At 36.9% G+C, this 27150-nt stretch overlaps 1 protein-coding gene across 1 annotated transcript; it reads right to left on the bottom strand.

The window, feature by feature from the left end:
* Window positions 1-5875: 5875 nt before the first annotated feature.
* LOC134793186 (uncharacterized) lies at window positions 5876-7622 on the bottom strand. The gene is made up of 2 exons (XM_063764771.1): window positions 7464-7622; window positions 5876-6321 (listed from the first exon to the last, which is right to left on the bottom strand). The coding sequence occupies exons 1-2, from the start codon at window positions 7605-7607 to the stop codon at window positions 6178-6180; spliced, it is 288 nt and encodes a 95-aa protein (XP_063620841.1). The 5' UTR covers window positions 7608-7622; the 3' UTR covers window positions 5876-6177.
* Between the last annotated feature and the right edge of the window lie 19528 nt (window positions 7623-27150).

The following is a 27150-nucleotide window of genomic DNA, read 5'->3' as shown; positions in this document are numbered from 1 at the left end:
ATGTCGATAAAGTCATATCGATAAACTATCGACATTTCTTGCAATTAAAATTTTACTTCAAAGGTTTAACGATACCTAAAATGAACAAAAACGCTTTTATTCTTTATTGTGGTAATCAGATCACAATTTTATCGTCACGCCCCAGCAGGGAACGAAGGGAAAGTTCAGATATTTAATTAAAATACATAAATACCTACTAAAAAATGTGTTCAGCAATAATTGAATTATTTTATAATATTATAATATATTCATTATCCATTAGCATTTCAATTATGTTTATGTTTAACGAAGATATTGAAACTTCAATTAATTTGTGACGTAATCGCGTGTCACTCTGGGAATGGAAGACCATGTTTTATTAGACCATGGCTCCGGGTAGGAGGGTTGCGTTTTATACCTGATTCTGGCAATATTGCAGTACCCGCAAAATTTAATAAAAATGAAATAAATCAGAAATAATTACTTAAGATGTGGGTAGTCTGCCGTGGTTGTTACATTCGTGTAGATAGCGCCACTATTGGACGTTTAACAAATTTAACACATATCAGTGAAAGAATAAGGATGAAAGTCAAATGGCGTTCTGAAAGTTTTAATCATGTGTCGAAAGATGGCAGTAAATTTACTGTGGCTACAAATTTACTTTGACAATACGCCTCTATTTCAAATTCTCTTTGGTGGTACCCCATACCTATTATTTATCTAGACTTCAATGTACAAAGGTACATAGGTCAATATGTAAAAATGGTGAATTTGAAGCCAAAGGCATTCCTTACCAGTCAACCATAGGGCCAAACAGAAACACTTAAAGTTGGTGCAAGGAGAAACAAACAAACAAAACTGTTATTTCAGTGTTATTTATTACTATATGAAATTCAAAGGTAACATAAAAAATATAGGTAACAGAGGGGTAAGGCTGCCAGTGTCATGGGGTCCATGCCGCAGGCCGATCTGTTGGACGCGGTATTCTTCTTTTGATTGGGGGTTGTTTATGTATGTATAGTTTTAAATTATTTGTATGATACCTACTTTGTATACTGGTTCTAAATACCCTAATGCATTATATACTACATTTCGGCTAACATTGAGAATGTACTTCAAAAATTTATTCATGCCAAATTTAAATTTATCCACAGAAGTGGCAAACTAATTTAATGCTAATTTTATTTTATTTGGTTAATACGTTGCTCACGTTGGTGTGGTGAAAAATGTTGTGTTTCACTCGGTAGCATAGGTTTGTTTAACCCTCATGCCTTGCTTAGAACCCTCGCAGCGCTCAAGATTCAAATTTTCAAGCCACGCTTTGCTACGCTCGTGGTTATTTTGGTATCTTTCGCTAGCTTGGGTACCAATATTAGCAAGAGGAGTTAAAAAATAACTTTGCCCCTTTGTAACACAAATTAACTATTTAGAGTAGTAAATAAAGGTAGTGGACTCCGCAGTAATTTCTCAGCCAGAAAAAACTTTACACTATGATAAAGTATCAATAAATAAAAAGTATTGTATAAATTTCCAAAAAAATATAATAATAGGATTTAAGTAAATACCTAAAGTCTTAAATCGTTAATATCTTTTTACAGAAAAATGCTCCGTTTAAACTTTCTTCTCCGGACATATTCATGTAACGTATTGCAACAATATATGAAATATAAAAAAAAAATATCCCCGCAGAAATACCAATATTAACAAAATATAATTTTTTGGCGTGTCTTGGACCGGAAAATTGCTCAGTCAAATGTTTTCACTGGAATGCCATTTTATTGCCGATTTATACCTACAAATTGAAAATCTAAAAAAGTTACCATGTAACTATACTTTTTTCAGAAATTGCCTTTTTACTCGCTGTGGAAAATTTCTCCATCCATTTTATTTATTGAATTAAGTTCACAGTTTTCTTTCCATTCAACTATAAAAACATTCAAAAAAATAACGAGTGTATTAAAACTAAACATATCGGGAGCAGTGTGTAGGGAGCGGGGTGTACAAGGGATGATAATTATTTCTTTTGGATATTTTGGATTTAAGTATATACGTGACTACTTAGTATATATTTAAAAAGAAATCAGGCTGAGAAATTTTCCACTCAGTTTTTATTAGTTCTAAAATACATAAACTTGGGTATGCATTTTTTTTTGGATTTTCTTACCCACTACGCCAAATTATATTCTAAGATCATATATGAAGGAAAAAATGGCAGAGCAATTTTCCGATGAAAATGAGCGTCAAAAAAGGAATTATCATAAAAAAATATTCTCATGTTTGACAAAAGTTTTAGATTTTTTTCTAGTATCACATACTGATACAAATAACTTATTTGGTAAAATAATTTTGGACGGAGGAATTACTCGGTTCAATATATAAACAGATTTGTATTTTTACGTATAAATACCTAACTTAGGAGTGTTTTTTTTTGGATATTTATATGTTAGTTTCGGCTCATACTATACATTTATACAATAACCAAGCAAAATTTCATCGACTGAGAAATTAATGCATGGGTCTCCATATAACAACTTGCTTCATTTACATTTACACTAATTGTCTCGGGTCATGGAGTTATCGTGCATGTCACATGCAAAAATAAACAGGCGATATTGTTGTTATGTCTACCATTAACTACATGACGTCCGCGATGCGGCGTAAATATCTGCTTCAATTACATATCATCATCAGTTCTTGAACTGAAAAGATAGTGAGAGTATTATTTGTTTCACTTCTGTTCATTGTGTGTTGGTAAGTGATAATAAAATGGAACCGATTTAATTTGAAATAAATTTAAACAGACTCATATTTACACAACTTTGGGAACAAATCATATTATATTATAATAGACTCATATTTATTTACAGCTATGTTAAAAATTACATTTCACAACGGAAGAAATTTATTAATTACTATATAGGTCAATGTTTCTAGAAGTACCTAAATAGTGGTTAAACATAAAAGTAATTCTAGAAACATGCAACAAAGCTTAGGGCTGCTCCATGCCTGTCTATAAAATTAAAATTAAATTTATTTATAAGTACCTAAAGAATCTGTTACAAATAGGTACCGTTATAAATGTCTAATATACTAGTAGTAATTTTATTAAAAAAAAACAGGCTAGCTTTATTAGGTGTAGCTTTATTTGACGTTCATAAGCGCATTGTAATTATGCCTACTTGAATAAACTATATTTTATCTTTATATCAGGTCCCAGACGAGCTAACTGTGACTAGCTGTGCCGCTGCGACTAGAAACGATGATGGGCCCTTCACATTTCCTCCTGTGGTGTATCCTGTCGTTGGAGGATGCAAAACTTGGGGACAAGCATGTAATGTTTCAAAAACAGGAGAGTGTTGCGAGGGTTTGATTTGTAAACTGACGAGTATTTTCTCTTCCCAGTGTAGGTGATAATTTCTTTAGGTCTTTTTTAAATGAATGCTTTGTGTTAATAATACGTTGTTTTTTTTAATTTACCTATTACCTTTTTAGGGTTCCCTACCAAAAAGGTACAAAAGGAACCCTTATGTTGTGACTCTCTCCGTTCGTCCGTCTGTCTGTCACATCGCTAAATATCTCGAGAACTACTTAAAATATCGATTTGAAATTTGGAATAGTCATGAACAATTGAACAATGCTAACCTATTTTTTTATTTAATGTGAAATATGCACCGTATGAACCGAATTTCGCACATTGCAGGCATCTGTCTCTGTCACTCTAATTACGCTTTCATTGGAGTAAAAGAGAAAGATCTTTCGGTTTTCGCGGTAGCCCCCCCCCCATTCATTCCGATTTCTAGTTATGGATTGTTATTTGGATTTAATAAAAGAATGAAATAAAATATAAATAATAAATAACCAGGGGGTTGTCAAAATCCTGTCGACGGCGAGCAAGGAATTATATGACAAAGAACAACTGTCAATCTTCGAAAGTGTGACCAAAAATGAAATGCAAGTGTGTGCGTAAATTGTCTATGTGAGATCAAAAATAGTGATGTCATGTTACAACATATTAATAATCTGTCGATGTTTGATTGCTTTATCGACTACTTTTTCAAATGTGTTATTTTAAACGTTAAAATTCTATTCATTATGACGTATAAATAACACTTGCACTGCGTTTGCCATCAAAATCGTTGCAGACTTATCTTAATGTAACTCTTACTGTGTTGGAAAGTGAAGTTTAAGTTTACCGCTATACATGAACACCTTCAAAAAGGTATAACAATCGTTATTATTTGAAGTCGGTTATAAAAGCTAATATCTTAATGATGTCTTGTGAAGAAATAATTACATAGCTATTAATATACCGACAAGTTATCGATACTGTCATGTGAACATTTTGTCAAGCCCTAGCGTAAAGTAACAGATTATGTTTTTACACAAAATATTTTAAATTATAGACTAATATGATAAAATATTAGCACACAAAGGAAGAAAAACTTATAATGAACTGTATAAACCGGCTTCTTACACTTTTTACGCTGTTAATTTGACAAAATATCGTTATGAAAATTTCGCTCGGAATATCATAAATCCTCTGAAATGAGTATTTGCTTGGACTATTTGGCCCTGTGACACTGCAATCCGGCACACTACAAGACACCATCTTCACTGAATTACTTTATTTAATACTTTTCGTCCTAATCCGTGTATATTTTTCAATTTGAAAATTACCGTGATAAGCTCTTGGCCGTCCGCGGCCGTCGTCAAACTCAAAAGTGGTTACGTTTTCTCTTTGGTAGTCTGACTCTTTCGCACTCATGGGATGTTCATATACGTGATGGCTTCCCTTTCGCACACTTCAGCGGTCTGTCAAGCGCAAGCGAATCCTAGGTCTATGACGGCGAGCCGTGTAGGGGACAGCAGCCGCGGGCGTCACATCAAAGAATCCTACTTCTTTTTCAATTGTTTATTCATCAGGCGCTGCTAAATGTTTAATATGTAAGGTGAGAACTCTTGCGCATGCATATTAGGCGGGTTGCAGCTGTTATGTCATCGATGGCTCGATCAAAACACGTAGCGATTCACTTCGTGGTTTATTCCACTTTGTTGGCACTTACTACTTTGTTACTACAACGCACTTAGAAATTTAGATAGGCTTTGTAGGTATAATATTTTTATACCACGAAAACTAGTCCTAGACTACTTGAATGTTCATGTCAAATTTAATGTTTAAGTATTTTAGTATTATAAAATAATGTTAAAAAACGAAAGCGTTAACTTCGATTGTATCTATAGCAATGGCTAGGTTCATTTTTGACGGCTTCCTAGCCTATATCGGTGGTGACCCTAATTTCAAAGCTGGAGGCCCTGGCTTTCAATCCGGGTGAGGGTAGGTATTTATACTATACTATACTATTTATTCATGCGTTATTGTATGTATGTATGTATAAACTCGTTATCGTACAAAACACAAATATGGCACAGGGTAATAGGCAGTACGAAGGCGAATCATGAATGTTCTCCGTTATGGCGCGATTACACTGCGTAAGTAATAAGTAGTAGTAAGTACTTAATGTACTTATTGCTTAGTTGAGTCTTTAATATAATCGGACTGTGTAAGATTGTCCTCATTTTTTCCTTTTAACCTGATCAAAAACAAGATCCACTCAACCCTGTTTTAATGACCAGCCAGAAACGAGATAAAAATCTACAAATTCGGAAACCTGATCCCAATTAAACGTAAGTTGTCTTCTCACCACTAATTGATTATAGAGTAAATGACCGTGTATTACTTATTGGCTACACAATGTGCGCGAGCGCATGCAAACAGTTTCCGAACACCATTTAACCCGGAACTCGAGGTCCCTAACAATAATATGTAAACGGAGACGACACTTATACTGGACGCTCGATGATACTCCTATGAAGTTATGTAAGCAAAACAAGCAGGTTGGACGTCGCACGACCACTTTATTTAAATATAAGTTATGTACAAATGTATAAAAGATGTTGCACAATATCACATTCACTGTATTGTACTTGCGTCACCAATAAATAACGTCTTCGTGTTGAAACCAGCACGGTTGAATCTTCTTTAATGTTTTCCGTTACTGGGGCGATCGCATGATCGCGTCTTTTTCGCCTGTCGGACCATGCTTTACTTTCGCACTTACATAGTTGTTAGAACGTGACAGGCATGGTGACAGACGATAAAGTGGCGATCATCTTAGCCGTACTGGTAGTGGTTTTGACTTAGTTGCGTCCGACCTGGTCGATTTGGCCCTGGAGGTTGTTGATGACCTCTGAGGGAACTTGGTCGCCGAGGATCTCGAAGAGGTTGATCCTCTGGTTGCCGGGGATCGACTCGTACGCTGCTAGCTCGATACCTTCTTGGACCTAAAGGAATAAAACATTTTTTTGTTAAACTGGACTAATTTTGTCAAATACTTAGATACCTACCTGAATTCTTTATGGTTTCAAACTTATCTAAATGGCTTTTCTCGTTTTTTTTAGTGAATCGGTAAAGTATACGTAGATACTTAAGTTCATACATACTTTAGGTAAATAGTTTAGCATTCATCAGCCTTAGCCAACTTTAGTTGGCGAGAAAAGCTAGAAAATTGGTTTAAAGAATAATAATTAATATTGAACTTGGCTCTAATTTCCACATTTCACATTTATGTTTTCGATGGGATAAAAGTTACAGTAATCCTTTCGAAATATGTCTGTGGGTATTTAATAGCATGAGCTATCAAATGAATAGTGTAGTGTGGTAACTAAATGATGCTAGCTTATAGGAGGGCCCAGGGTCAGTGTTTCGCAAATCTTAATCTGCAGCGGCCTTATAATAGGCGCAATGGCCTTTAAATGCTATTAAATATTTATTAAGCATTAGAACTCAGACATGTTTAAGGGTAACATTTTGTATTTCATAAATAAGTCATTAGAATTAATCCGAGTCAAATAAATAAGATTATGAAAAATTATGTAGGTACCTATTTGTACGGACTTTAAATTATTTGACTGGTCCTATTCTTCTGATAATGCCGATAATAAATAGATAAGTCAGTATGTTAAACATGAAAATTGATTAGTTTAACTATTTGGCAAATCTAATCTAGATTTCTCCTTTTATATCTTCCATTCAAGAGGTTCGTCTATACTTCATTCCGATTTCAAGTTATGGTTATATTTAGTTATTTAGGTTCAATAAAATAATAAAATAAAATATCGTCACGTTACTAATAAACATTCTGGATTGAGATCCAGACCTTAACCAACCTTATGTTTCAGCGATGGGTTCTGGATATGGAACAGAAAGCACGCTACAGACAGTATATGTTGGAAGGTTACTGACAAATTACCTTCTAGATTTCAGCATCCCTGGAGGCAACTCCTTTACTTAGGTTACTAGCATTACTTAGGCACACTCCAGACTACATGTTGGTAAGTTTCTGTTAGGTTACCTTCTCGTAACTCCTTCCCTCTAGGTTGTGGTCGTGCAGGCTACAGACTAAATGTTGGCAGGGTAATATTACCTTCTGGATCTCAGCGTCCTTAGGGATGAGGAATGTGTTCTGTGCCTGCTTGATGGCTTCGTTGGAGAAGGCCGCTCCTTCTCTTTGGGGCGCAGCCGCAGCGCAGGCCACGAGCACCAGCAGGCACACTACGAAGGACTGCATGTTGGTTGGGATATGGTAAGTCTGCAAATTGGGGAAGATTATCTTTACTATCAGTTGGAATTTTGATACCTACTGGAATAATCGTGGGTCGATACTGAATTTGATTAGAAAGAGTTAATGATAATAGATGTTAATTGTTAACAATATGAAAAGGCATCTGTGGTTTAAAATGGTGATTCACACTTAGAACTTCCGATGTGTGGTCGGAAAGTTTGCAAAATTGCGAAATTTCCACATGAAAAAGTTCTGGAAACTTCAGGATCATAATTTTCTGTTATGAAAATCAAAGTTTCCGCAATTCCATATGAAGTTTTCCTGAAATTTTCAAAAACCTTCATCAGTGATCACTGTATTCTTATAGAAGTAATATTTAAGCCTTTTCAAGATTGATTCTACTTTTGATTATCCACGTTCTCCACATTAAAGAAGTTACAGAAATTCGTGACTTCATCTTACGACACACCGATAAACATCTCATGAATATTTCTCAAGAGGAAACAAAATACAGAAAACGTGATGATCATGTTCCGCAATTAACACACACATACTCGTAACACAACACTTCACATTCACAAAGCAAAAAAAATTGACAATGTATGCAAATTACATAAAAATGGGCTATTGCTCGTCACAATATTAAGATCTAAGGTCTCACCTGCCTTGTGCGCAGGAGTGTGGCGCGCGCGGCTCTGCACGCCTGATATAGTGACGCCCCGCTCGGCCACTTTCACCGCTGCGCAACTCCTGAGGGGCCATAACGTGCGCTCATCCCGGCGGGTCAAATGTCAACTTTGATTGAAAATGTGCACGTCAAAGTTGAAAGGTGTTTTGTCGTTTATATCAGTTCACTTTGTGTTTGCTTTTGAGTTTTGTTTTGTAGACTTGTGAAGAAATTATTGATCGATAAGAATTAGTGTGAATATGAATTGAGACATCATTTTAGTTTAGGGTGTAATTTGGTAAAGTTGAGCTTCGAGGATACCGATTATCCCTAATTAACACATCAATACAAAACTTGTCGAGCGCATTTCAGTGTGAGAGAGTATGTGCTTATTGAGTTTTAGTATCGCACCGTAAGATGACGCCTCGCACAAAACAGCTGAGTAGCTGCATCTGCTGGAGCAAAGAAGCTGCAGCACTATTATAAATTTTGAATTCTATGTCCATAATAATTACTAGTAAGTGTAATTCCATTTGTCTGTTCCATTCGATAATTCTTTGTATTTTTGTTATGTATTTTCTAAATAAGTATTTTAAGTATTTTTTTTTAAATTGTTGTCTAGAAGCTTTTACAAAAATTAGGTACAAAAAAGTCGTGACTTTGCGCCTCTTGACTATCGAGTGAAATCCCGAACTAACTCTCTACTCAATAAAAATATTTTCCATAGATAGGCTCCGCTGCCCTCATGGCCCCACAAGCATAGGATCAAACTTCGATATAACGATACGTCGCCGCGAAACCGACACTTATCAAATACACATCCGTGTCCGAGCATCTAATGCGTTCACATGACATTCCAAATGCTTTCCTAGCATGTGTGTGCATTGACGGCTCAAGCCATACACAGAACATATTTTATCTACCCTCTACCCTAGATAAAGCATACATATAAAATGACGATGACACTTTAAACGCAAGAGTTTAAAGTAAAGTGTCATATAGATGAGTCGCGATTACCACACATTCTGTGACCACGAGTCAACTTCCTCGCATTGTCCCGGCTTTTGCCGCGGCTCATGGGAGCCTGGTGGGGTCCGCTTGGCAACTAATCCCGAGAATTGGTATTGGCACTAGTTTTTACGAAAGCGACTGCCATCTGACCTTCCTACCCTAAACTAAACTAGACCTTATTGGGATTATTTCGGTTTCCTCACGGTGTGTGTGCGATTCTGTGACCATGAGTGCGACCATTTATTTCAGTTGCGTTCATATTTTAGGTATATTATTACAACTCGCGGTGTAAGTAGTATTTTATAAGTAAAAGCTACCAACCATATTCTCTACCAATAGATTTCCACCCTTTCGGTAATATGATATTTTAGTTAAAAAAAAACTAGATAAATAAAAACGTACCTATCTATCATCGCGCATCGTTTTCTATGGAAAGCATCACGTGAAGTTCCGGCCCGGATCCGGCTCGGTTTAACGTGAGTCATCTTTTAGGTACCTTCCATTATCATAAATCCCATACCTACATGTTAAATATTTTCCTAAGTGTTACATTTGCTCGTTCATTCGCCTCTTCTTAAATGGCGACACCTCATGTTTCGCGCGACCGCGACTCTTGTGCACTTGTTTAGCGTTATTAGCAACACACGTCGTGAACCAGAAGAGAGAGTAATGGCCGCACTTTTATTCGTGGCTTTCATAACTCATAAGCCTCAGTCGTAATATCACATAATAAATAAATAAACTTGATCTAGAGCAATTTGTTTCGGTTCTAAAGGTAATGTACGGATGGCTGTTGCGTCCAGGGTTCAGAAATCGTTATTTTTGTCTTTCATTCACCCGGTAAATTTATTTCATTTTGGGTATACATAATGGTGGCTCTATGAACAGTAGACTTCGCTATAAGCTTAAGTTAGAAACGTAAAAATACAAAATCCTTCGTTGAGTGATTATCACACCGAACTCATAATTGCAATGGTCTGTGAGTTCTATGAGTGACAGATAAGTGGTTTTAACTTTAGCTTTATGTTAGGGCTAAGAGTAGAAATACCTATACTCGTATTTTTAGCTTTTTACGTCAAACAGTATTACCTATCTGGGAAAATGCCTGTAAGTCCTGTAACAGACAGACAGAAACACCGAAGTGAAGTGACACCCATGTATTCTGTGTACCAAGTTTGGTACTGAGATAAAAGCGTGTAGCAATCCATCCGATGGCACAACTCTAAGTTTCAAAAATAAATTTTAAGAACTTTCAAGGAGGCTAACAGGCAGGTAGTTAGTAGGTACCTGTTACTTTCATTTCACAGTTTAGCAACGTGCATGCATGCAAGTGAATGTTACATTGTGGCTAATACAAAGGTACCTACCTATTATTGATTATGCAATGTTTTACCACGTTTTACCTTTTTATTACACTAGAACGAAACAGTATTTTTCTAAATCATATGTCAAATTGAAATAAAATGGTCTTTACAAAAAAATATCATTTATTTATGAATATTTACTTGAGAATATTTACTACAAATCTATGGGACACACTATTTAATAGAAAAAAGTTATTGCTGTAAATCTTCTAGTATAATAAATACTTTATTAATTGTACAGAACTAATTTATATTACCCCGGAAATACTATTAATAACTTACTATATATTTATTACTTTTATTTTAATTTATTTCCTCCGCCGGGATATAGGCGTGATTATATGTATGTATGACTGTATGTATGTATGCTATTTATATTATTCAGTACTGAGAACTACCTGACAAGAATATCAGATGTTGTTCTAACAGCAACACTATTTGATTATTGGTGGACCTTATGACTTTGCAATAGGGTTTACGAATTGTTAGTTAAATTCCCATACAACCATTTCCAGTCGCCGTTACGACGCGGTGTTGACACATCTTGTGTCGACACCGTCTGTTTCGGTCACAATTCCAGTCGCAGAGTCGTCGCCGTGTCGACACAGTTACCAGAAATGGGGAAGGGTCGACACATGACACAAAGTGACATAAAGTGTGGTCGCCGTGTGCACACATTGTTTCGGGTTTGCGACTACTTTATGCCAAAATCATTCGTTCATTCGTTCATTTTGTTCCTGTCAAATGGAAACTGTCAGATGGAAAAATACTTAAATAAAAATAAGTGACATTAATACGCCATCTCTAAAACGGATTACAAGACGTAATTATATATTGTTTGCATTTATATTACAATATGACTTAAATTATTATGGGGAATTAAACTGCTCGAGTGATTTGATAAACTAAGTGTAATATAATCAACGCGCCACCACATTGTTTTAGTTTAGCCGGAAATGAAATTGTTTACTTCTCAGTGCCTGTGTTCATAACTATATTATTTGAAGCATTTTTAGTACTTCGATGCGTATACTATACTTAAATAACAGAAATAACGCTTTACATACTACGAAACTTATTAATTATGATGTATAAATATGGTTTAAGGCTGAGAAATATTGCAGTCACAAAGTAGTTGCAATGTTTCGACTTTGTGTCGACTCTGTGTTGACACATGACACGCGCTGTCAAAAGTAATAACAAAGTTACTGGTATGTTACTGGATTTGCAAAATGGCTCCTTGTGTTGATTTGTTTTCAGATATTCTCAAAGTGTAAAAATGCCGTGGTCAGAGATGGGCATTAATCGATTAACTGTTTATTCGACTAATTAATGGAATAAAAAAAGTTAATTCTCAAATTTTAATCGCGATTAGTTTAGTCGACCTAACATAGATTGAAATTGAATGAATCTGAATATTAATCGAATAAATTATCGATTAAATCTCGATTGAAAGTTGACAGGGGGCCATTTTTGTACGTAAAAATAATAGAAATGTCTTGCATGCAGATGGTAGCAAAACACTTTGTCATAAAAGTCGAGATGGGTGTCGATATATAGGTTTTAGGGAGTGCCGATTTCGAAAATAATGACCATTTTGGAATCTGAAATGGCGGCCATGCACTGTGTCATAAAAGTCGTCATGGATGTCGTTTTATACGTTTTAGGGGGCCCCAATTTTGAAAATGATGACCATTTTGGAATCCAAAATGGCGGCCATGCACTATGCCATAAAAGTCGTCATGGGTGTCGTTTTATAGGTTTTAGGGGGCGCAGATTTCGAAAATGATAACCATTTTGGATTCCAAGATGGCGGCCATGCACTATTTCATAAAAGTCGTCATGTATGTCGTTTTATAGGTTTTAGGGGGCCCCGCTTTCGAAAATGATGACCATTTTGGAATCCAAAATGGCGGCCATGCACTATGTCATAAAAGTCGTCATGGGTGTCGTTTTATAGGTTTTGGGGGGCGCAGATTTCGAAAATGATAACATTTTCAATTTAAAAATGGCGGCAATGCACTATGTCATAAAAGTCGTCATGGATATCGTTTTATAGGTTTTAGGGGGCGCAGATTTCGAAAATGATTACTATTTTGGATTCCAAGATGGCGGCCATGCACTATGTCATAAAAGTCGTCATGGATGTCGTTTTATAGGTTTTAGGGGGCGCAGATTTCGAAAATGATGACTATTTTGGATTCCACTTTTATGACAAAATACGTAGCCGCCATCTTGGATTATAAAATGATCATCGTTTTCGAATTCTGCACTCCCTAAAACCTATAAATCGACATCCGTGACGACGCAAGTTATCTTTATTTTCAGATCTAACAAATTGCTACAGAATACAAAGGACAAAAAAGAAGCGAGGAGGTAATGAAACAAGAAAAAATACAGATGATTCCTCGACGCAATTGGGTGATTCTTAAATTGTGTCCAGATTTTTTTTGTCATAAAAGTTTATATTTTTCACATATTACTCTCACAAGTTCCGTGACATTTCGACCTTGTAATTTTTTAAGTAAATGTTTTTGTTTATCTATGAGGATCTCACTAGAATAGTATAATCAAGGTATGTTTATATTTGATGAATGAAATAGTAACGCAAAAAAAAAATATATTTGTGTCTTATATTCCTGCCGAAGACTTTTATTTTACCTTTTCCTTCTACACAAGTTTGGCCAAGTAATAAGAATTTAGGGCTCTCAATTTTATTTTGACTTCTACAACAGTAAAGCTACGAGGCCATGTTTGGTATCGTTTTCGTATAAATTCGCAGTACCAAATTTAGTTAAGGTATCACATTGACACCATTCCGAAGTAAAAACATATAAACTTATTAAAATACTTTCTTTTAAACTCCTCTTCACGCTTAAACTGCTGAACAGTTTTAATTTAAATTTGGTACACATATTTTGAGTCCCGAGACAGGATATAATAAGTTATCTCAAAAATCATCCTTTAAAGGTGTGAAATGAGGTGTAGGGGGGAATTCAGAATTGACTTCTTGAAGTTAATACTGTTTAAGTTTAGGTTTGAAGTCATGTTTTTTCATCATTTTTAACTAAATCAAAGATGTAGACCATCCCAAATTTCATATAAATCGGTTCAGCGGTTATTGATTTCCCGTACAAATTTCCACGCCACTTTTCACACCTTCAAAAGATGATTTTGGTTATAAGATCTATCCTATGTCCTGTTCCGGGACGCAAACTATTTCTATACCAAATTTCAACGAAATCGGTTCAGCGGTTAAGCGTCAAGAAGAGTTTCAAAAAAACCGGCCAAGTGCGAGTCGGACCCGCGTATTAAGGGTTCCGTACATTAAGTCCGACTCGCGCTTGACTGCACATTTCTAATAGGTTTTCCTGTCATCGATAGGTAAAGAACTATTTTGTGTATTCAGACGGACATACATACAGACGCACGAGTGATCCTATAAGGGTTCCGTTTTTTCCTTTTGAGGTACGGAACCCTAAAAAGATTTATTTTTATTTTGTGGAATGGTGTCAATGTGATATCTTAAATGGATTCAGCACCCCAGATTTATACGAAAACGATACCAAACACGGCCTAGCACCTTCACTGATATAGATATATCAAGATAAAATTGAGAGCCCTAAATAAACTTTCAAGAGCGGATATCTCAAAAACTATTCAACATATCGAAAAAAATTGACTGAATAAACTTGAAAAATTAATTAACTTAACTATTAAATTAACTTTCATTTTGTATAAGTGGCCATGTCGCTGAGATGCATAGTTTCCGAGATATAATCGAAAAACGGGAAAATGGGACCTTCAGAGCCCCCTCTCTCCCCCCCGCTCAAGGGCTACGGCCGGGGACTTTTGATATGTTCACCTCCTAACTTGTCAAACCGAGTTACGGAGTCAAAAATTGTGTTCCGAGCATTTCCCTCTACAACTTTTGGAGCATTCGTTGCCTGACCTAAGTAGCTTATTGAATTTCTTTAAAAACTTTTCTGTAAAAGGTTGACGGATGTTGGGTGTTTATATGGTTTCGGTCGATTATTATCATTTGCATTGCCCATGATGACTTACTAGAATTACGAGCACACGAGACACTAATAGTAGTTTGACAAACCTTGGTTTTCAAGAGGTATTTTATATTGACATTTGCTGTCACAAATTTGCTGTCAGATTTAGTCGCAAACCGCACGCAAAGTGCACACAAATGTGTCGACACCTTGTTACGGAAAAGTGTAGACACGGCGACGACACTTTGTTTCGAAACAATTCTAGACACATTGTGTGGACTCTGTTACGACACATCTGACATTTAGTTACCACTTTGTGATTCTGCGACTGGAATGGTTATATGGGTTGTCAGTGGAGAATGTTAGGTACGCCGTACGCCCGAAGATGCGCTCGAGCGGAAAATACAGCGGCTTGCCTAACGCTTGCGCCATGCAATGTGTGTGACATTGAACTGCTAAGCTGCCATCATCAGCCGGCCCTTTATGCGCGTGTCAAAACGTTGCCGTCCATAGCAGGCCTGGTGACGGACTATTATTGCAGAGGCGAAGACTATTGGGAAGACTTGGAGCGGCCTCAAGCACGAAGCTCAAGACCGATCCAGGAGGCGGCGCGGCGCACTGTAGACGCCCTCGGCCCTGACTAGGCGACGTAGGACATTAAGTCAGGCGCGTGTCAAATCTTCTTCTTCTCTGTCGTATCGCTCTTAACAGGGCGGTCGTGGTCACGTTGAGGCGTCCGCATCGGTAGTGGAGGCGTACACAGCTCTTCGCACGATCTCCCGCCATCTCTCCCTGTGGCAGACTGTCTGGCACAGTCAGATACGCGGTTTCCGACTGCGGATTTTATTTGGTCAGTCCAGCGCATAGGTGATCTGCCGCGCGATCTGGTTCCCTGCACTCTTACTTGTACCAGTCGCTCTATGAAGTTGTTGTCTCGCCGAGAGACATGTCCAAAGTACTGCAGTGTGCGCGACCGTACTAGGGTGGATGAACGCTGTGTGATGTCGAGCTCCTCGAGTATGGACACGTTGGTGCGGAAATCCGTCCACGATATTCCAAGCATCTTCCTCCAGCACCACATCTCCAGGGTGTCAAATACACCATACCAAATTAGCCACGGATAAAAAAAAACTTGTGAGATAGATTATAGCTACTGGATTGGTTTGCGTAAGTATATTTGGGTTGTAAGCTTTTAAAGACCGACAAATTAGGGGTGATTTCTACTTGTACTTATTAGTAGAAATCTGTAAGAATAACAAGATTAGGACAGAGGTAGGTATTTCAGACAAAAATGCACTTTGTTTAGTCTTGTTTCTGCATATATTTTATCCACTACTACGGAATGGAGTAATACAAAATTGAATAACTTCATTACAAACTGGTCAAGTCTATAATTTTGCTGCTAATGGTTTTGTGATTTGCCTATGATTCTTATAGTAATCATGACCTATTGTAACTTTACAAAATAAGATTTCATTCTAAACTGTAATGAATATTAATACAATGGAAATTCGCATCCTTTTAGGCCTGTCAAACCTCTCGTATAACGGTAAATTTGAAAATGGATATTTGAATATTTGAATATTTTATTGGTTTTGACGATGAATATTCCGTCTAGTAATGGCGCGACCCTGCCAAAATGTCAAGAAAAGCGAAAGCATCCTTGTTGAGTTAGAATGCTTACAACTTTATAATAATGCTAAATTGTTCAGTTTGTGAAATACAGTTTCGACATAGGTGAGGTGTCTGCTCTCAGATCCTTAGTTACTAAGTCATATTACAAATGATAGTAACTCTGTCTGTGTGTTACCTCTTCACCCTTAAACCGATGTTTGCATAAGGAAAAACAAGTTCAGAACCGAGACTCTTAAACAATTGGTTGACTTAAAATTATCTCAATTAGGTTATATTTAAATATGTCACCAGAACCCGATTCAGTTTTAACAACTTTATACGGTTTTGATGTTATTTCGATACGACCTTAAAGATCGCTCACGCTGATCGGTGAATGCGAAATGAAGTGAAAGTGGTGAGTGAGATGCGCACCGAGACGACTGTCAAGGTCATCTCAACACCAACTCAAAACCATAATAGGTTACTAAATCAGAATTAGGTCCCAGAGGTTCCACAGCTACTTGCAGAGGGCCTAAAACCGGCGGCGGAGTGATCCCATAGCTATTTCGCAAACAATTTGTTGCCATCAAATAGCAACTCGTGTTTGCTTTCACATTTAAATATTATCTCATTTATGTTTTGAGATAGGTACCTAAATCTTTTTTTGTATGCGTCGTGTTTTTAGGTGTAGGTATAAGTATGTGCTTTGGAGGGACACGCAGACAATGAAATTATATCGCGGTAGAACCGTTTGTGTAATTAAATATGTGGAACAGGCAGTTTTTAAAATGTATGGTATTTATTTTATTTTAATATGAAGATCATCATGAGGTTTAACTAGGACTAACACATTGTTTATTATATCCAATGTCACGTATTTGGGAATCAAATCAGACTAAGTTACTAAGTTATGCATACAAATAGAGCGATATTATAAATATCTATCGAGGCTAAACCAATCTATAAACATAACAAACTGCATCAAGTATGCATCGGAAATTTGTTTAAAGTTTTCGAAATATAATATATACTAAATGTATCTAGGACTAGGTTAGGCTAACTCTTTTGCAATAAATATCATAACAATTTGTAGAAAAATATAAATAAAATAGTGTAATATTAGGTACCTAATATCGATATCAATGTAAAACTAAGTTGGCTAAAAAGTCAAAAGTCCTACAATCCAATAAGACCCTTTCCCGAGCACTCGAGCCCCCAACAGCTAGCACTCAAGAGTTGTTAACAAGACATCCTAGAGCCATCTACAAAGTTCGTCAATCGATCAGATACCTACCCTACAAGCCTACAGCAAACATCTATAGTCGAAATTGTGTATTCTGCTTCTTTATTCACTCTTGCATATTCGATAGAGAGGCAGATAATGAAACGGTCTAAGAACGCTGCCGTGGGGTGGCCCGGGTGAAGGGCGCAACCCAGCACGAGCCGAATAAAGGAAAACTTGAAAGTTTCGTCCTCTTCAAGGGTTCTTTGTGTCTAAAGAACAAGTATCTACTTACATCATTAGTTCTGATTGTTGCTACGTCAAGTTTTATCTTGTGTCAATTTCATGGGGATTGCTTGAATCTTGTGATGAAGGGAGTTTGCGGGTGAGCTACCTTAAAATGGGTTCGCTGGCTTGTTAGCGTACTACGAGACTACGACGAATTAAAAAAAATGTGCCAATAATCACAGGCAGTCCGTTCGTTACTAAAAGCGTTTTCACATTGTCCATACGATATGTAGGATCCTACATCCACATTGTCGGGCCGCGGCGGAGTGTATTTGCAAAGGCGTACACTAGAGGAAACAATTTGCCTACACATAAGTGTACGCACACAAACCACACACAAACGTAAGATATCGGCTCGAAAGCTAACATGGGGTCCGATGTGTCTGACATTATCGGAAATGCAGATGTTAGAGAGTAAGGTAAACTGTTGCTCGACGCGGTCCCAGTACATGTCATCGTGAAACTTAAATCATTGTCAATAGAAGTTACAGCAAGGTGTCATCTATTGGGCATTAGCATGTCGAGCACTAGTACATTTACCTTACCCTGTGGCACGAAGTTCTCTTTTTTTGGGTTAACGTTTTTTTGGAGGAAATTTATTTATAATGAATTACAAATTAATTAATTAATTTATAATAAATACAAAAAAAAATAACAAAATATTGCTCATACATTTTACTTCCATCCGATTTCGGGTGTCGGATCAGACCAAATGTGAATTTGTGAAAACGCTCTTAGACACAAAAATATTTCTTTGGCATTTTGACAAGTATACTTGTGGGAAAAACGGACACCCACCGATCGTCTCTAAGGGCCGATACAGACGGACTGCAACCCGACTGCAATTTGTATGGGGTGTATGGGAACTGCACACCGACTGCACGCCATCGCCGACTGTAACATCAGCGTGCAGCTACCATACGATTTGCAGTCGGGTTGCAGACCGTCTGTACCGGCCCTAATTGTCTCAATCGGGCTCTAGAAAATTGTATTAAATTAAATAGGTGTCATAGTTATATTTAAAGCGTCGTCTAATGATATTATGAATTATGAAATCAGGCGTGCTTTTCAATACTTTATTAAAAGAAGATAGTTGTATATGATTACCAAATCATACATTTACATTTCAAATTATGCTTATTTTGCTTATAAAATATTCTACATTTGTCTTAGCTCATCACCCGTTTTAGAATTATATCCCCTTTAGTATCCTTGATGATATATTGTGATTCATTATAATTATACATATATATTTACACCATGAAGGAAACATCTACTTATACTAACGACTGTTGTATTTACATTTGATTGGTCACGATCTGTACGAGTATGTATCATATGCACAAAAGTTGCGCCACGCTCGATGGCGCCGCATATAAAACTATAAGTCGCTCGGTGAAAGTGGTGTTATGGCTAATATTGGTAGGCTTTAAGCGTGTTAATATGAGCAAGATTAAGGTTACGTAAGTAATCATTAAAACAACGAATTTGAGTTGGTCGTCACGTCGTCGGTATCGTCATCATCATCAGTCTAGATTTGATCGTGACGTTTCCCTAGTTGATTGAAGCTAGTTTCCACGGGGTCTCGGTAAAAACTGCAAATTATAAAGTACAGACACTCGTGGTTAATATTCTAACACAAATGGGTCGATTTCAAACAAAATCTGGCAAAAGTACATTGTGCAAAACTAATAGCTTCGATGAATAAATATTTTTTTCTGATCTTATTACCTACTTACTCATAGACAATTAGACATGATCATGATACTATACATGTTTATAACTAGATACCTTTCTATAAAGGTAGTGATTCAAATTAAAATACGAGCTGTATTTCTTTAACCTTTCGTATGCGTTGTGATCAAAAATTGTGGGTACCGTAAAACGGGGTGAGTAGGTTTCGCGGGGAGAGGTGGGTTATGAATGGGGAGAGAAGGTTTGAGGGGGGGTGAGAAGGGATTTTAAGGTTACTGCTACAAAAATAATGTATTCCAATTTAAAATGGAGCTATAGTAATACGCATAATAAAAAAAAATCGATCCAACAATCTTCCAAAATCACCTTTGTATGAAAACCCCTCTCACCCCAAATACGAGGCACTGCGGGGTGAGGTGGGTTTTCCTCTTTATCGTCAAAGGTATGAAATGGAACTATCCAAAATAAAATAAAAACTAAAATACAAACGTCCCGAACACTTATTATATACACTATTCAGTTTTCATATGTAAAAATAAAATGTTATCGAGGTTTGAATTTCAGTTTTGACCCTACTCACCCCATTTTACGGTACCATGGTTCTGTTGTAAAGAGCAGAAAAAAATCCTCTCGAAATAATAATCATTCAAAGATATGACTAAAATTCAGTCAGGATCATTTAATACACAGACACGAGGTTAAAGGCTAGTCTTTCTAAAATGCTGCATATGACATTTAAATTTAACATGATATATGAATAACAAATAAGATGAGCGGATTGACATTGAAATTAAACTAATATAGATCTTTAGTTCTTGAATAATCCTCCTGGCTGTGTGCACGAAAGTATCTAGTGGTTGTTAAACAGGGTGTCCCTAGCCATTGGACAAAGCCGAAATGTACATATGCATTAGGGTATTTAGAACCAGTATACAAAGTATCATAACAATCGGTGTAGCGGTTATGAAGAAATTAACAAATTACGATTTTTTTACTTTGGAGCAACCTGTATGTGTCAGTAGCTCCTGAGGTAATAAATAGTATGAAACCTTCTTCGACCGTTTTGATTATCTTTTTTATATACCATGATTAAGATTTCGGAATACACACCTTAGCGTCTTGATAATAGAGGCCCTGTTCAGATATTTGTTAGGGTCAAACAGATCACTGTGTTATGTCTTTCCTGTAGACATACACAATAGGGTGATTCACTTTTGTATGGAGAAAAAAAGGTTGTAATATTTTTCCTGACTTTGCTCACCAATGGAGTCTCCCCACACTAAAAACTATCTATTTCAATTTTCAAAAGAATCGAATAACGTTTAGAGGTTGCACAAGTTGAAAAGGTAGAGTGAGAACCCCATACATTGCGTGAAAATGAACTATGTTCTAAAATGACAAAATATAATGAACTGATACTAAAATCGAATGAGAAAACTGAATTTTGCGTCTAAAACACGATAAAAGCACTTTTCCTTTGGAAACAGGTGGAAAAACTGAAAAATCTTAATTAGAACATTTATCGAGTAACCAAAATCCAAGTTTACTACTAATTTTAAAATTTATTTATATGTAGAAGGTTCAGTATCACACTACTCTCCGCTTTGATAGTAGCCGCTTAAACCATTTTCTACCCTCCGATGTAGAGTCGTTGGTTATTTGAAAAATCTTTGTTGATGTTGTGCAACCTCTAAATGTTGACCGATTTTAAATCTTTTTAACGTATAATATTTTTTATCAGTTAGAACAAGAATTCGAGCAAAGTCAGATGAAAATCGAAAATTCGGAAAAATGAAACACCGTAATACACAAGAGTTAAAAGGTGAGTGAAAAGGTCCTCCTTTTATTTAAAGAACTATGATAAAATCATTACTTACATGCCCACAAGCTGTTAACTATTGCCCACAGGAGAGAAAACTAGTGTGTTATCGCGAACTGTACATTTTTCTCTCCTGTGGGCAATAGTTAGCAGCTTGTGGGCATGTAAGCAATGATTTTATCATAGTTCTCTAAATAAAAGGAGGACCTTTTCACGTGGATAAGGGTTTAATAAGAAAATTAACCTTTATAGCCCTTAACTCTTGTGTATGTCTACAGGAAAGACATAACACAGTGATCTGTTTGACCCGTTAACACCCTTGGCCGCTCCGAGAATATATCTGATGGCGACTGTACAGTCGAGTTCACGAATATATTTTACATTTTTACAAGCCAACGTTCCAAAAATAGGTATATTTGCACGACCTTATTGTCAGTGGCTTAGAGGCGTGTAAATATCTAAATATATTTTCGGAACGTTGGCTTGTATGTTTGTTAACTCGACTGTAATACATACAAGGAATACGTAACATACAAAGCTCAATAGCAACGCCATCTGTATTGCGTATGGGGTATTACAGCACCGTAGCACAGGCTACGATGGGCCTCGATCAACGCAAGTTGTGCAGAGTGAAAGCCTTACGAGTACGGTCTAACCAAACTTATTGATAGATGGCGCTGTTATGGGTCTCTATTGTTTCCCATAAAGTTTTAAGTCATAATGTATTGTTAGTCCGCATTTTCGTAAGTCATAGAGTCTGTGCGGAAAGAGAAGAGTCGTGGAATGTATTGGGCTCCACACATTTCACGACTCTTCTCTTTCCGCACAGACTCTATTTGTTTTTTCTCAGAAACGCGTAGCTTTTCAGGATTGCCATAAAACAAACCTAACCTAACCTATCTATAGGGTAACCTTACGAAAATCCTGAAAAGTCAACGGTTTCCGAATTATGACTAATGATAATCTGACAACTGACAATCATTACATTATGACTTTCAATAATTATGTCAAACAAAGGGATCCGCGCTGTTATCTGTAGTGGTAGGTAGTGGCAAATTAGATAACGTGGTGCGGTTCGGTGTCATAATATGTTTTGTGGTAAGCTTACAACCTAGTTTTTATCGCATAAATTCCAAATGCCATCTACTTTAGCTGTCAAAAAACTCCGGGTTAATAATCTGATTTGGTATATCCTGGAGATCCCTCGTCTCATAATTTTATGATAATGTTTATTATGTTAACAATGTTTTGAGTAAGCCATGTCAAGGTGCATATCGTATGTCACGTTGCGTCACTCTTTCACACGCATACTAGTCTTAACAGCCATTGGAAAAATCATTCAATTGTATTGTCTAGCGTATTGCCGCGCGATAAGTTCCATATTTAAACTGATTTTCCGGTGAGGCAGCACTCTCGTGCGGTCGTTGCCTCTGAATATGATCTCGTAGACTCTTGACTTCTGAAGTGTAATACTGGTAAGTTACACAATACATCTAATTGTTATCAACCAATTAAATATGTGCCATAAGTATAAGGATTTTTTTCACGTAGAAAAATCTTCCACAGGAAATAAAGGAAACTTTTATTTTAGTAATAGAAACCCTTCGGCTTCTTCTCCGCAATCGCCCGCAACGTGACATTTCCATAATCTCCACTTACTGCCCGATTCGAACTTTAAGAAAGGTACGTCAATTAATAGATCTAGAGTCGATATGGATTAGATGTGTCAGTGTCAAAAGTGACGCTTTTGTTTGAAGAAATGTCACATTTGACACTGACATATCTAATACATATCGTTTCTAGATCTATTAATTGACGTATCTTAAAGTTCGAATAGGGCTGTTAGATGGATGACAGTCCTCAACTTTGCATTCGGTATTCTCTTATCTATTTATGTTACACTGCAAAACTGGAACCGAATATTTAATTTAAACCATTGCTTTAAAATCTAAATAATCTCTGAACAATGATTGAGTAAATTGAAATCAAATTGATATCACATTCGCCGTTTCTGAATATACTCGTTGTCCGCGCGGCTCATCCTTTTGCAAAACCTGATTAGGTAGGGTTTTTGGCTGGACTCGATAATTGATTAATTCCCATTTTGTAAATTTGAACCTTAATACGCAACATTTAGATTACTATTTTAGTTGAAAAGGAAGGACAATTGAAATAACCGGTATGTTTTACGAGACTTGCTGGTGCCAGACTTTATGAATTCTGTGGAAGGTATTAATCTTGTTCAGTTTGTTTTTATATACCTAGCTTCTTTCGGCCATGCATCGCTCTTCGTGACAACATTATTTCTATCTCCATCAATTAGATGGCTGGCAGTCCGCATTTGTGCGTTTATCTATAAAATTCCTACCGCACACTGTTTGTCGTCCGCGGTATTTTCAGGCCGATATGACCTTCAAGAAAATGCGTACGCCCATCCTAAAGGCAGACAATGCAGTTACAATCCGGCGGCCTCTGGTGTTGCCTGCAGCCATGGGCGACGGTAATTGCTTACCACCATGTGATTCGTCTGCTCGTTTGCCTCCTATATCCTAAAAAAATACAGTGTGTTCAGAAATTTCAACCCAGGTAATAAAGCTGGCCAACCTCTCGTGACTGATGATTTGAGTACCTACTAGGTACAGTTTACATGACAGCTACTCCATATAAAATAAGAGCACCGTGAACAAAGTTTTGTACGGTGCTCTAAAAATGAACTGTCATAGGGACCGTCATTCGACGCAAGACGTAAAACAACATAATAACAATGTTATGAGAAAGTGCACAGATAAGAGAATTGTCATAACTCCATCACCCGTATGCGAGGCATGATGCCTATTGCCATTTCCGGCTGGTAACGGTTTTTCCGAGTGCTCTTTACAACTACTTTGTATTACATATTTACAATGTAAGCTAACTAGTGCTATGGTAGAATTAACCAAGCTAACTCTACATGCCATTTGAAATGACGAAGTGTGGCAAATCTATAAAATTTTTCGAAAGTAATCGAAATCTTTCGTGAGACATATTTTTAATTAGCAAACAAATCCGCCAAATCATTTACTAAAACCTATTCAAGACTGTAACTTCGTTTTATATAAAGTTAAATTCCTGAATATTCGGTGATCAAGGGTGCATAATACAACCTAGGAAAATTTATGATTACTACATTCGAACATGTATTGTACGAATTTCATGATAGTTGATTGCAACTACATTTTGTCTCGGATAGGTAGGCGCGCTGTGGATTAAAAAGACACCTATCTAAGAACTTCAGGTTAAGTTTCACCTGGGCCATTTTATTTAAAGTTGTCCCCTACACTTTTTTTTCAAAATTGGGATTTTTTATGTTATTTCTACTCAGAATCACGAGCTCTTTCTATCCTAATAGGAGAAAAAAAGTGTCCCAAGGTTTTTTTTCCATTCCGTTACCATTTTTTCATAGACCAATGGCGGTTTCGGAATGGAAAGATCGAAAAATGTATGGAAAACCTAGGGACACTTTTTTTCTCCTATTAGGATCAAAAGAGCTCATGATTCTGAGTAGAAATAACATAAAAAATCCCAATTTTGAAAAAAAAGTGTAGGGGACAACTTTAAATAAAATGGCCCACCTACTAATCGCTACACTCAAAATCGAAACATCCCTTGTAAATTCTAATCCAATTAACCCGTTTTCATTGCTCCTGAGTGTATTGGCGAGCAATGGCGGACACCTCTAACTGTACCAGCAATGCTAATGGTGCCTCACTTTGGCGGGAACAAAAACCATGTAACTGTAAGCGATAGGGCGATAAATTAATTAATTTCACCTTAATTCTAGAAAGCGGATGAAAGATGCCGACACCTCTTGGACTAGTGATGGTCATATGAGTCTTTGGTCTACCAAAGACAAGCGGACAATTCCGCCGCTTAGACATCTTTAAGACTAAGGGTACCATTCCATTTCTGACCGCATCTGCACTACTAGTACGAAACGCGTCGGTGTTATTCTCAATTTCCATAGTAAAATGAATGGTAGTGCTACTGTCGTTGGAAATGGACTGTCACCTTAAGAGTCTAAACCAGTGGTGGGCAAAATAAGGCCCGCGAAGGAATTTTACCCGTCCCGCCGCCGGTCCTTCGAAATATTCAGTATATGGGCCGCGAAATAATAAATTTGCATTTATGCTGATGCAATTCTGGCCATAGGTACACTAAATTTGTTTAAAATTTCTGGTCCCCATGAAGAAAGTTTGCCCACTGCTGATCTAAACTATTTTTATCAAGAAAATACGTCGGCCAGCGATAGGTACTACAAAATTTTAAATGAAAGGAGAAATAAAAAACTTCATCGCTTCGGGCAAGATCGGATTCGGGCGCTCATAATAAACTGAGCAGTACCTACCAAAAGTGTGCAAATATTCCTTCCTTTTATTTACACGCCTGAAGGTAGCTTCGAATTTTGCCCGAAGAGGTGATTTTTGTCCATTTTTCCTATATATTTTTTTATTTAAGTCTGATTTAGCATTTAGTGAAACGACATGCACGGAAACTAATATCATGACAGGGTTTTTAAAGTTCGAATCTCAAGACATTACACATTCTTATATTTGTGTAAAATGCATCCCGCTTATAAGGGTGCAGACTGCAGCATAAAATTAGCTTTAGATTCACTTAACTTTGCGATGTTTACAGGAAAGATGCGAACGAGTTAAGCATAGGTACTATAAAAATGTGTATGAGCAAATCAGGTCTCCTCAAACTGAATCAAGTTTGTCAAATTGAGCCTTACAAGACTCTTGTACATCACTACGTGGGACTCATTAGACAATAGTTTTTGTTTTAATTACAGGACGCCGTTACATTCCGGCCGAGGGGCCGAGCTCCACTATGCTCTAAGAGCGTTAATTAAATAAACATTGGCTTCATTTCATTAAACGACAAGGTATGAAGAAGACTGCAGATTTTCTGGTCACTGGAATAAGTTAAACGTTATAAAAAGGTTTTTGGTAAAATTTTCCTTAAAGCGAAGGCAGAGTACCTTGACCGTGCAACTTTGAAACTACTGTGGCACTTAGTCTAAATCAGGACATTTTGGCTCAAAATCTGGCATTTTAATACTCTAGCTGATTTAAGTTATTCAGAACAAAGTCATACTCGTACCTATTAACGCCTTTGATTGGCGATATTTTTAATAAAATGATACAGCTATTATTTTATATGTATGATATACGAGGCAAACGAGCAGTTACATTGCCTGATGGTAATGTGGCCACCTGCAACACCAGAGGAGTTTTTTTAATTTTTAATTACCAGCCTTCAAGATGGGATTACGCTTTTTTCACGAAAGATTGAAGGTAGTAGGTATCGGTTCAGAAATACCACGGGCTACATACAGTTCATTTCACAGTTTAGCTGTATGAGGCAAGAAATTTCTGAAGGAACGCAGAATTGAGGACTGACGACCATCTAAGTGGTGAAGATGGAAATGATGTCGCGTAGAGTGACGGCGGCAAAAAGCGGCATGGATTAATCCGAACAATTCCCCGCACCACTCAATCGTCTTCAGATTTTTAAAATCAGTGAAAACAAATGAAATAACCATCTCATCCACGGATTAGTGGTCTGCCGATGTTCCGGGAAGGGCTAGTGCGAATATCGCACTCCAATTACTCGGGTGATTAGCTGTAATGGGCCGTTTGTCCGCCCGCCGCCGCACGCGCAGCCCTTCCGACGCAGTATAAGTAAACAAGTAAGTATCTTAACAAAGAGATTAGCTAAGAAGCTAAGAATGAGCATTTCCTCTGCTGCATTTTGGCCTTAACCATTGGGAGGCTCCTAACGGAAATATTTGCCTTGACTTCCTGTCTTTTGTACAAAAAAAGAGCG

This window comes from Cydia splendana, chromosome 8, assembly GCF_910591565.1.
Source record: "Cydia splendana chromosome 8, ilCydSple1.2, whole genome shotgun sequence".
Taxonomy (NCBI): domain Eukaryota; kingdom Metazoa; phylum Arthropoda; class Insecta; order Lepidoptera; family Tortricidae; genus Cydia; species Cydia splendana.
The sequence above is the reverse complement of the archived record's forward strand: the minus strand, read 5'-3'. Positions and strand labels throughout refer to the sequence as shown.

Excerpts from the sequence above, each read along its gene's own strand:
- LOC134793186 (XM_063764771.1), bottom strand. The coding sequence starts at position 7,607 with ATGCAGTCCTTCGTAGTGTGCCTGCTGGTGCTCGTGGCCTGCGCTGCG. Across the intron at positions 6,322-7,463 it reads AGGACGCTGAGATCCAGAAG|GTCCAAGAAGGTATCGAGCT; the intron begins GTAATATTACCC and ends TTATTCCTTTAG.